Here is an 11340-nt window from a genome sequence, read left to right as displayed (position 1 = left end):
GGGTTCAAGACCAGCCTGGGCAACTTGGCGAGACCTCATCTCCACAATAAATCAAAAAATTAGCCAGGTGTGGTGGCATGTGCCAGTAGTTCCAGCTACTGCTGAGGTGGAAGGATTACCTGAGTCCAGGAGGTCAAGGCTACAGTGGCAGTGAGCATGCCGCTGTACTCCAGCCTGGGCAACAGAGTGACTCCAACTCAAAAAATAATAATAAAATGTTCATGTGAGCCGGGTGTGGTGGCTCACGCCTGTAATCCCAGCACTTTGGGAGATGGAGGTGAGAGGATTGTCTGAGCTCAGGAGTTCAAGACCAGCCTGGGCAACTTGGCAAGACCTCGTTACTACAATAAATCGAAAAATTAGTCAGGTGTGGTGGCGCATGCTTGTAGTTCTAGCTACTTGGAAAGCTGAGGTGGAAGGATCACCTAGCCCTGCAGGTTGAGGTTGCAGTGGCTATGAGTGTGCAACTGCGCTCCAGCCTAGGTGACAGAGTGAGACTGTGACTCAAAAAAACAAAAACAAAACAAAATATTCATGTGGCTGGATGTGGTGGCTCACACCTGAAGTCCCAGTGCTTTGGGAGGCCGATGCAGGAGGATCACTTGAGCCCAGGAGTTTGAGATTGGCCTGGGTAACATACTAATACCCCATCTCTACAAAAACTGTAAAAATTTGCCAGGCATGATGGTACATGCTAGTGTCCCAGCTACTCAGGAGGTCAAGAAGAGAGGATCATTTGAACCCAGGAGTTTGAGACTCCAGTGAGCTATGATCATACCACTGCACATCTGTCTGGGCAACAGAGAGAGATCCTGTCTCTTTTTTTTTTTTTAAGTCTGCTAAAAAATAAAAAAAGCCCACAAGTTGGGTGCAGTGACTCACACCTGTAATCCCAGCACTTTGGGAGGCAAAGGTGAGAGGATTGCCTGAGCCCAGGGGTTCGAGACCAGCCTGGACAACTTGATGATACTTTGTCTCTACAATAAATTAAAAAAAAAAAAAAAAAATTAGCTGGGTGTGGTGGTGCACACCTGTAGTTCTCGCTACTTGGAAGGCTGAGGTAGAAGGGTCACCTGAGCCCAATAGGTTGAGGTTGCGGAGGCCCTGAGCTGTGAGCATGCCACAGCACTCTAGCCTGGGAGACAGAGTGAGACTGACAAAAACAAAAAAAACAAAAAAACAAAGCCCACAAAACATGTTTATGCTAATAAAGATTTATTCTCCTCAACTGCAGGAAGACTGAGAACATCTCTGTCCTCTGATGCATTTTGCCAGACCTGCTGTCAGGGAACTGTTGATTGTAAACAGAACAAGGCTTTGGAAGAAGTTGAGAAGTTAATGTCTTAGGTGAGAGATCTCTTTCCTCTTCTGAAGAGGGAGGGAGGCCCAGGCAGAGAACCAGCTTGGGTCAGTTTTCTAGGAGAAAAGTCTCTTTCTTTGAGAAGGACTAATCTACTCCCTGAGGTCAAAGGTTAATAGGAAAGGTTCCCAACACCAGTCACTGGGCAGATAGGCACTTGTATCCCCAATGCTGTCTGTGCCAGGCCTCTGGGTCATGCCTCCTCCTGGTTCTCTTTTGTCTTAAGGATCAGGGACTCCTGCCAGGACGCTTCCTTCCTCAGACTCACCAGGTTCTGTCCTTCCAGGATGAAAGGAGGAACCCCAAGAAACTTAGAATGAACTTAGTCCACATTTTGCCTCCGCATAACCATTTTTGCATAGAATGACACGCTTTGAATCTAGCACAGGTTAAATGTAGACAGATAAATTTCCAATAGGCAGGTTTTAGGAAGCGTTCAGACATTTTACTGCAGGCCAAGCTGGCAGCCTAACCCACCCCCTCTTCAAATCTCCATCAGATGCAAGACAAGGACAACCTAACCTTTCATTTCATGGCTTAGCATAATAATCTCTAAGAAACTTTTAAGCCCCTTAGCTGCCTGAAGCCATAGAAATGATAAAAGATCCACTTTTTGCTAAGGAGTTCATGGATTGCAAATGTCTGACAGGTCTCTTGCAGGAAAAACCCCTCCCCTTGTTTCCTTTCATCTAGCTCACCAATGAGGGCCATGAGATGCTAATGTCTGGAGTGTCAAGATCTAAGGCTACAATCGACATCGACATCGAAGATCCCCAACCCAGGACATTCCTTTTGGCCCAGACCCCTCTGGGCCCAAAACCCTTTTACCCCAAAGGCCCTTAAATATACCCAGTTCTTGGCCCTTTGATGCTACACTTTTCTCTGAGTGTCAGCCCCCTTGTCAATCTGTGAAAGGCAAATAATAAACTTTACTTCCCTCTACTTCTTACTTGGCTGCAATCTTGTATTATTCTTGCTGTACCGGCACCAGCCCACCTCACCTCAGTTTACCCTTTCATGGGACAAGAGTAAATTGTTGGAGATGGAGACTAGGATGCTGGGTTCAAGGGGAAAATGTCAACCTTCACTACAATAGGGTTGTTGATTACACTCTTCTCCCCCAGGGGAAGGTGTAGCCTTTGAGATGAGTCTGCACTAGTGAGAAGCGACTCTCAAACCCCAGCGCCCACAGGAGCCCGGCAGATGGTACAGAGGAGGGTACAGAGGGCTTGGCCAGCAGCAGGTCCAGAGGACAGGTGCCTGGATTACAAAAGGAACGATTGTTGCCTCTGCCCCACTGTGGGGAGTGTGAAGACAGGATCGCCAAATCTTCCCATTTTTAAGAAGAGTCAAAAATCTGAATGTTTAAGGGAATTTCCTAATTTCATTTTATTTTATTTTAGTCTTGCTGTGTTGCCCAGGCTGGAGTGCAGTGGCTCATTGTAGATCATAGTTCACTGCAGCCTGGAACTCCTGAGCTCAAGGGACCCTCCCACCTCCCAAAGTGATGGGATAATAGGCATAAGCCACCTCAGCTGGCTGAGAATTTCCTAATTTTAAGTGTTGGCTACAACTTGAGAAGTCATTGTTTAAAGCTTATGCCTGTCAAACAAAACCCCTTAGGCTCACTGCTGCCAGCCAGTGACCTCTGGATTTCTCTAAACCACTCACTGCTCTTTCCCCAGAGGCCTTGGGCAGGTCCTAGTTGACTCAAAGTAAGTGGGTTCCTACAACCGCTGCTCTGGCAGAGTTGAGCTACGTTTGGAACTAGGATTAAAGGATTCAACCTGTGGCTTGTGATTCAGGGGAGGAGTCTGTTTGGAAGCCCACGGAGGGTTGTAATAGTCCCAGCCTGACCTGCGGTCAACCTGCCTACCTTCTCGGGGCCCCAAGGAAAGAAAACTGACGACAGAGTCTTCTCATGTTTCCATGGAGATGGGCTTTGAGGACCCATGTTCTCAAGCTTCAGCACACATCAGAATCCCCTGTGTATCTTGTAAAAACACAGATTCCTGGACCCAACCTCAGAATCCTAATTCAGTGGCTCTATGATGGGACCTGAGAATCTGAATTTCCAACAAGTCACAGGTGACGCTGAAGTCACTGGTCGGGGACCACACTTAGAGAACCGCCATTGCAGAGGTTCCTGCTCACCTACTTTCCAGGTCCTTACCTGTATCAGGGTGGATGATAAAGAATCCCATGTGGTTCCCACTGGTGATGTTGAAGGTCAGCTTTCCTTGGGAGCTGGAGTCTGGGTCCCAGGCATCCAGCTGAAGCACGGAGCTACCCACGGGCGCGTCCTCCAGGATGGAGGGGTAGAACACAGCTCTGGACATCTGGGGTGGGTTGTCATTGACATCAGTAACCTCAATGTAGACTTCAGTCACTGATGAGAGGGGCACGGAACCCCTGTCCACTGCCAGTACCGTCAACCAGTAGCAGGATGCAAATTCTCGGTCCAGGGTCGCCAGAGTCTGAATCATTCCTGGACACATGAATCACCAAATGAAAAACACCTTAGTGCCCAACATGGCTTTAGAAATCACCCTAGTCACACCTAGAATCCTAGCACTTTGGGAGGCCGAGGTGAGGGGATTGCCCGAGCCCACAGGTTCGAGACCAGCCTCGGCAACTTCTCAAGACCTCATCTCAAAAATAAATCAAAAAAATTAAAAAAAAAGAAATCTCCCTAGCCAACATCCCCAAACTATACTGTGGAAAGGCATTAATTAATTCCATGAAAGAAGAAATTGTTACCAATATAATGTCAGAGATGCAGGCTTGAACACAGGGGAATTAATATCCTTATTCCAGAACCTCTCAGAACCTTTCTCTGCTAAAATGGGCCCATGCTTCTGGCATATGGGCATACTTAGGGTTTCCAGAAGGCAGTGGTGGCTGATCTTCTTTTCCTCAACCATTTCAATGCAAGCTCCATTGATTTAATTCATATTCTCCAAGTGACAATCTATAAGACAGAGTCTCATTGCTGTCCTTAGCCTCACACGCTAAGTCCTGGCAGACAATCCTTTTAAGGGTTGAGAATTATTGAATACATTGCTGTTCCTTCTCTATCGTTTTCATGATTTTAGGGGCTGCGCTTCTGTCTTTAGTTATCTCACTTCACAGATTGCCTCCTATGGCCGTCACTGTTCTGGAAGCTGAAGATCTAAGAGTGAGCAAAGAAAGCTTGCACCCTACGTGCTTGTGGAGCCCACTGTACTGGCAGGGCCCTGTGAGAGGGAAACTGAGACTCAGAAAGGGAGCATGGCTTGACTAAGATCATGTAGCAAGTATGTGGAAGAACTGGGTCTGAAATGGACGCGCCATCTGATGCCTTTTCTAATTAAACAGATTAATTAGATTAATCTGGGCATCTGTGGGTTTAATTAGATTAAGCTGTTTTCTTTCAGTGAATGGAATTGTTTAACAAAGATTGAAAGCCAACTCTGAGAACAAGTTATTATAACTTGGTTTTGGTGGAAATAAGTCACCCGCCAGATTGTAAACTCCTCAAAGGCAACGATCTGCCTTTCTTCACTTAAAGCCTGAGGACCTTACAAGTAGGGGTACTCAGTATGTGTTAGCCAAACTGCACTTATTTTCTATAAAGCTTAAAAAGAAGGAATAAGCTGCTGTCATCTTTTTGGAAAGCAATTTGGACTAATAATAACATTGAAAATGCACATTATCCTTAGGCGCAGAAACTTCATTTTTACGAGGTTTTCCTGTAGCGACTCATTCATATGAGTAAAATTATATAAGCAAGAATGTTATACCTTTAAGACAGAATAAGATATAGGCAATAAAAGGAAGAAAAGCTGGACGCGATGACTCATGCCTGTAAATTCAGCACTTTGGGAGGCAGAGGAAAGAGGATTGCCTGAGCCCACAGGTTTGAGAGCAGCCTGGGCAATATTGCGATACCTCGTGTCTACAATAAATCCAAAAATTAGCTGGGCATGGTGGTGCACGTCTGCAGTTTCAGCTACTTGGAAGGCTGACGTGGAAGGATCACCTGAGTCCAGCAGATTGAGGGTGCGGTGGCTGTGAACGCGCCACTGCACTCTAGCCTGGGTGACAGAGTGAGACTCCGACTCAAAAAAAAAAAAAAGAAAGCAAAAGATGTATCTGTACTGACAAATAAGAGGGCCTGCTGTTACATCATATTAAAAAAGTAAGTTTCAGAAGTAGCTTCCTATATTATATATTCATAATAATAAAATGAACAATGATAATATATCAGATACAAAAAAAGCAATGTAGAAGATTATAGACTAAATTGTTAATAAAGATTATATCTGGGGAGATGGGACACAGAGGGATATTCCTTTTTAAATTTTCTGCCTCAGTCTTCCAAGTAGCTGGAACGACAGGTGCACACCACCACACTGGGCTAATTTTTTGATTTATTGTAGAGATGAGGTCTTGCTAAGTTTCCCAGGCTGGTCTCAAACAAGTGGGCTCAAGCAATCTTCTCACCTCTGCCTCCCAAAGTGCTGGGATTACAGGCGTGAACCATCGCGTCTGGCTCCTTTTTAAAATTGTATATTAAAACTATATAACCAGATGTATTACTTCTTTAAACAGAATATGTAATATGTGTGCATGTAGATATGTGTGTGTGTATATGTATGTGTATATACACACACACACATATGTACATATATGTGCACATATATATTGCCAGTAAAAATAAATGAGAAATAACAGGGAGAGGAAGGAAAACACCTCTTGTCTTCCATCTCAGCCTGCAGCTTGACTTCTTTCCCCTTCAACCCTCCTTCCCACAGGCCCTAGCACCCGGTCCCATCCCAGTACCTGTATCTTGGTTGATGCTGAAAGCGGCAAGCCCAGTACCAGCCCGCAGGAAGTAGTGGAACTCCCCATCCAAGCCGCTGTCGTCGTCCTGGGCAGCCACACCCATCACTTGAGTTCCTGGGGGGCTGTTCTCCTGCACCTGGCCCTGGTGCACGAAGGAGGAAAAGCGGGGAGGGTGGAGGTTCTCATTCACATCCAGGACTGTCACCTCCACGTGGCAGAGGGTCCTACGGGCCAGGGGCCTCCCACTGTCACTGACCCATAAGCTCAGATTGTACCCGGCCCGTGTCTCAAAGTCCAGTTCCCTCTCCAGACTGAGCGCCCCGGTCACCAGGTCCACCCGGAAGGTCCCATGGACGTCGTCCAACAGGACGTATCGCACTTCCCCTCCAGGGCCCAGGTCAGGATCAGAGGCATCCAGAAAGGTCAAGATCGTTCCTGGGGGCAGGTCCTCTGGGACCTTCAGCCTGCTGAGCTCTGTGATACACTGGGGAGCATTGTCATTGACATCTTCCAACATGATGATCAGGTCAGTGACAGAAAAGAGCTGGTGGCCCTTCTTGGGCTGATCCCTGGCCTCCATCTTGAGTACATATCGAGGTTCCGACTCCCGGTCCAGGTGTCCTGTGACGACCAGTTCCCCAGTGAGTGGGTGCAGGGAGAACGTCTCTGTGGGGCTTAGCAGGGTGTAGCGAACTCTCCCGTTGTCCTCTGAGTCAGCGTCTCTTGTTTTCAGCTCCGCAACTGTGGTCCCAACTTCTGTATCCTCTGAGATGGTTAGGTGATACCCACCAGGAGGAAACCTGGGTGCGTTGTCATTCCAGTCCTTCACGTTCACCGTCAAAAGCTTCCAGGAGGACTTCTGGGGGGTGCCCAGGTCATACACTGTTACGTTGAGTATGTAGAAATTGGTGGCTTCATAGTCTAAGGGGGCCGCTACCTTGAGCATCCCTGTTTCCAGGTCTATGTCAAAGCGACCCTCCTCGTTGCCGTCTGCGACCACGTAGACCAGCTTGCCATTAAAGCCAGTGTCAGAGTCAGTGGCTGCTAGGCGGGCCAAGGGGGTGTTGACAGGAACCCGCTCCAGGACGTCAATGGACTGAGGGAAGTGGTCCTCAAACTGGGGGGTGTGATGATTAATCTGATACATGCTTAGAGAAGTGAACTCCTCATCGCTGGACTCCTGGCTCTGCAGCCCGAGGGAGTGAAGGATGGTCTTTGTGAACTGTGTCAACACCCCGGTTTTGTCACATGTTACAGGAACTTCCAAACGAGGGTCCTTCACCACAGTGATATTCAGAGTTGTGGGTGAGGCGTAGTGCTTGCCATCCGAGGCTGTGATTTTCAGGGAATAACTGGTGGGTTGACCGGCACTAAGATTCATAAAAGAGCGTCTGAGGGATATCACTCCGGAGAAGTGATTTAGATCGAAATAGTCTAGTTCATTGCCTGACACAATCTCGTATCTTAGGTTCTGAAGCTCATCCACGTCTATGGCGGACACGGTCGTGACAGATGTCCCCACTGGCCAGTCTTGGTGGAGAGATCCAGTGCAGTTGACTTCCTCAAACATAGGTTGGTTGTCATTCAAGTTCTTGAGCTGAAGAGAAACGGACACTTCCTTCTCCCGGCGAAAAGGGGATCCCCAGTCGGATGCTCGTACCCGGAAGGTATAGATTCTTTTCATGAGCTCATAGTCCAAGGGTTTGGAGGTAGAGATAATGCCCAGGTAAGGGTCGATGGAAAATGGCAATGTTTTGGGCCCAGCAATGGAATAGGTGACATATCCGTTCTCCCCATGATCTCGGTCAGTGGCAGTCACAGCCAGTACACTGGTGCCCGGAGGGATGTTCTCATCCAAGGTGCCATCATAAGAAGACATGTTGAAGGTAGGGGCATGGTTGTTACAGTCTACGATGTCAATGACCACTATGGTAGAGACCAGGCCCAGAGAAGTCCTGACGTGCAGCTCATAACGGGCTCTGTCATGGAAGTCCATGAGCTTGGTGGTGGTGATCAACCCACTGTGGGCATTAAGCTTAAACCCCGCACTCTCTGAGGATGGCTTTAGAACATACTGCAGGTTGGGGATGGCTGGCGTGACTCCCACCATCACCACGCGGCTGCCGGGAGGGGAAAACTCACTCAGCTGCACCCTGTAAACAGCCTTCTCGAATCTGAGGGAAGCCAGTTTGGAAGCGGGTAGGTGAAAGCCCCTGATCTGTGAGTAGAAAGAAGAGCCATGCCCACTCCTGGCCTGGAGACTGAGGTTGAACCCATGTGGATACTCCATCCAGTTGATGTCTTTGACAGACACCAAGCTGAACTCACTGCTCCGGGCATAGGACTTGATGGCTTTGAAGTGCTTTCCAGGGTCACCACCAACAACTTCCACCGAGTCCACTTCAGTTCCTGAGCTGCTAGCATCGACCACGACAGTGGCATAAGTGGTACTGTCGTTGCTGTCTGGCAGAGTCACCACCACTGAGGTGATGACCGGGGGCTTCCTGGGGGCGGGCTCCACGTGGATGACGAGTGCAGCTAAGTTGCCAAACCCATTGCCCTCGGAGATCTTCCGCATGCGGTCCACGGCTAGCACCTGGAGCTCGTACTTCCCCCGCCAGGTGACATTGAGCTTGCCCGCCACGGTGACCACGCCGCTGGTGGGATGGATGGCAAACATCTCGGACCGCGTGTTTAAAGCATAATAGAACTCCGCGTTCTGGCCCAGGTCGGCATCTGTGGCAGTCACCTTGCAGATGGGGCTCTTGAGGGGCATGTCCCCAGAGATGGTGACTCTGTAGGAGGGAGGGGAGAAGAGTGGCTTCAGGTCGTTCTGGTCCAGGATGTGGACCACCACGCGGGTCAGAGCCTCCAGCTCTGAGGTCTTCTCTGTGGCCTGGACGATGAGAGTGTAGCTGTCTTGCACCTCCCTGTTCAGGAGAGCCGTGTTGCTGTTCTTGGTCCTTATTCTCAGGAAGCAGAAGTTGCCCACCACGTGCTCCTCGGCCTTAAACACGTTGGCCACATCCCCGGAGATGATCCGGTACCTCGCAGCCCACTGGGGCTCTGCGAGGTAGATGCCCATCTTCTCGGCGCTCTCCACGTAGGTCTTGGGGGCGGAGTTTTCATAGATGGTGGCATTGTAATGGGAGTGTGTGAAGCGCCAAGCAGAGGAGGGGATGGTCTCTTCTGCGGGCTCCTCACAAGTCGCACCTTGGAGCAAGACAGCAGCAAAAGCTAGCATAGCAACAGTCATGGTGGAAAAACTCCTGAGACCCTGGGCAAAAAAAAAAAAGAAAGGTGCAGACAAGTTAGGAAATAAATAGTTCCCACTGCTGTGGCTCTTTATTTTTTGTGAGTTGGAATCTCACTCCGTCGCCCAGGCTGGAGGGCAGTGGCACGCTCACGGCCACTGCATCCTCCATCTGCTGGGCTCAGGCAATCCTTCCGCCTCAGCCTTCCAAGTAGCTGGAACTACGGGCACGTACCACCACGCCCAGCAAATTTTTTTATTTATTGTAAAGATGAGTTCTCGCCAAGTTGCCCAGGCTGGTCTCCAACCCGTGATCTCAGGCAATCCTCTCACCTCAGCCTCCCAAAGTGCTGGGATTATAGGCGTGAGCCACCACGCCCAGCCATGCTATGGTTCTTAACTGAAGATGATTTGACTCTTGGGGGATATTTGGCAATGTCTGAAGATATCTGTGGCTGTCCCGGCTTGGGGGGTGGGTTGGTGCCACTGGCATCTAGCAAGTAGAGTCTGCCATGCTGCTAAACATCCTACGATGCCCAGGACAATTGCCCACAACAGACTCATCCGTCCCCAACGTCAAGTGTGCCGAGGTTGAGAGACCTCGTGGTTGAAGAACAACAGACTAGTTCAAGATGGTCTCCAAGGGTACATGGCAGCTAGAACACAGTCCTGAACTCTTACCCTTTTTCCAGAAACTTTCTGTGACTCCCGGTGATGGTGAAATAGTCTCAGCTCCTAGCCGGGAGCCCAGTTTAGCCATCTGGCTCCAAGTCCCTCCTCCCTCTGTCCTTCCCAAAAGGCCTCTCCGCCAGGGCTGAGCCCCAGCCACTCAGAGCTGCTTCTGCACATGCAGGGGCTACAGGAAAGCAAAGTGACCAAGATCACAGGCTGACATCGGGTCGCCTGGCCCTCAGGCCTGTCTTCACTGCTCTCTAGGTGGGTGGCTTTCTGGGCCATTTATCTAACCTCTGCGAGGCTCACTTTCCCCTTCTGTAAAATAAGAATAAGAATATGATCTATTTCATAAGATTGTTGTGAAAATTAAGTGAAATAAGGAAGGCAGAGTGTCTGGTTTATTGTGAGTTTTAAGTTCATATTAGCCACTATTAATAATAGGAAACTAAGGTTCATGGAAGGGAGGGTGCTGCCAGGGCCTTATGGCTGCTGGGAACTCCTGGGTCACAGGCCAGGGCGGCTTCCCTGGCCCAGTCCTGCCTACACCAGTCCCACCACACGTCCCTATGCAGGGTCTGGTTTTGACTCATTGTATAACCCCGGACCCTGGAAACTCCTGGGCTCCCAGGATGGCAGAGCTGAAACAGACACTAGAGAGAATGGAGCTCTGTTCTCGCTCTTCTTGCATAGATGGGGAAATAGTGCCCCAAAGCGGGAATCAGCCTTGCCCCCAAGTCACACAGTAGATGGCCAGGTAAGTCCCCAAGGGCCTGGCATGGTGGTTCACACCTGTAATCCCAGCCCTTTGGAAGGCCGAGGTGGGAGGATTACCTGAGCTCAGGAATCTGAGGGCAGTCTGGGCCACATAGTGAGACCCCGTCTCTGCAAAAAATAAAAAAAATTAACCAGGTGTGGTGGCACACACCTGTAGACCCAGCTACTTGGGAGGCTGAAGTGGCAGGATCACCTAAGCCCAGGAGGTCAAGGCTGTAGTAAGCCATGATCATGCCATTGCACTCCAGCCTGGACAACAGAGTGAAACCCCAGACCCCAACGACAACAAAATGAATTCTCACTGAACTACCCATGAATGAATTCTTTGCCCCTCTGGGAACTGCTGCTGCCCTGTTGTTTCCCTTGCTGTTTCCCATGGAGTCCAGTCCTGAACTCCAGCTTGGATCAAAATGCGAGACTCATCGGGGTCAAAGATGGGGCTGGGGGTGGG

At 49.4% G+C, this 11340-nt stretch overlaps 1 protein-coding gene across 1 annotated transcript in view; it reads right to left on the bottom strand.

The window, feature by feature from the left end:
- Positions 1–9443, bottom strand: part of FAT2 (FAT atypical cadherin 2) — a 66978-nt gene extending 57535 nt beyond the window's left edge. The window contains exons 1-2 of the mRNA XM_008067814.1: positions 6185–9443; positions 3534–3848 (exon numbers count right to left, since the gene is read on the bottom strand). Of these exons, the coding sequence (XP_008066005.1) occupies positions 3534–3848; positions 6185–9443 (3574 nt within the window). The remainder of the gene's footprint in view (positions 1–3533; positions 3849–6184) is intronic.
- Between the last annotated feature and the right edge of the window lie 1897 nt (positions 9444–11340).

Source organism: Carlito syrichta, unplaced genomic scaffold (genome assembly GCF_000164805.1).
Source record: "Carlito syrichta isolate Samal-C Ts95f unplaced genomic scaffold, Tarsius_syrichta-2.0.1 Scaffold107891, whole genome shotgun sequence".
In the NCBI taxonomy this organism is placed as follows: Eukaryota; Metazoa; Chordata; class Mammalia; order Primates; family Tarsiidae; genus Carlito; species Carlito syrichta.
Note: the sequence above shows the minus strand (reverse complement) of the source record. Positions and strands in the feature narration are given on the sequence as shown.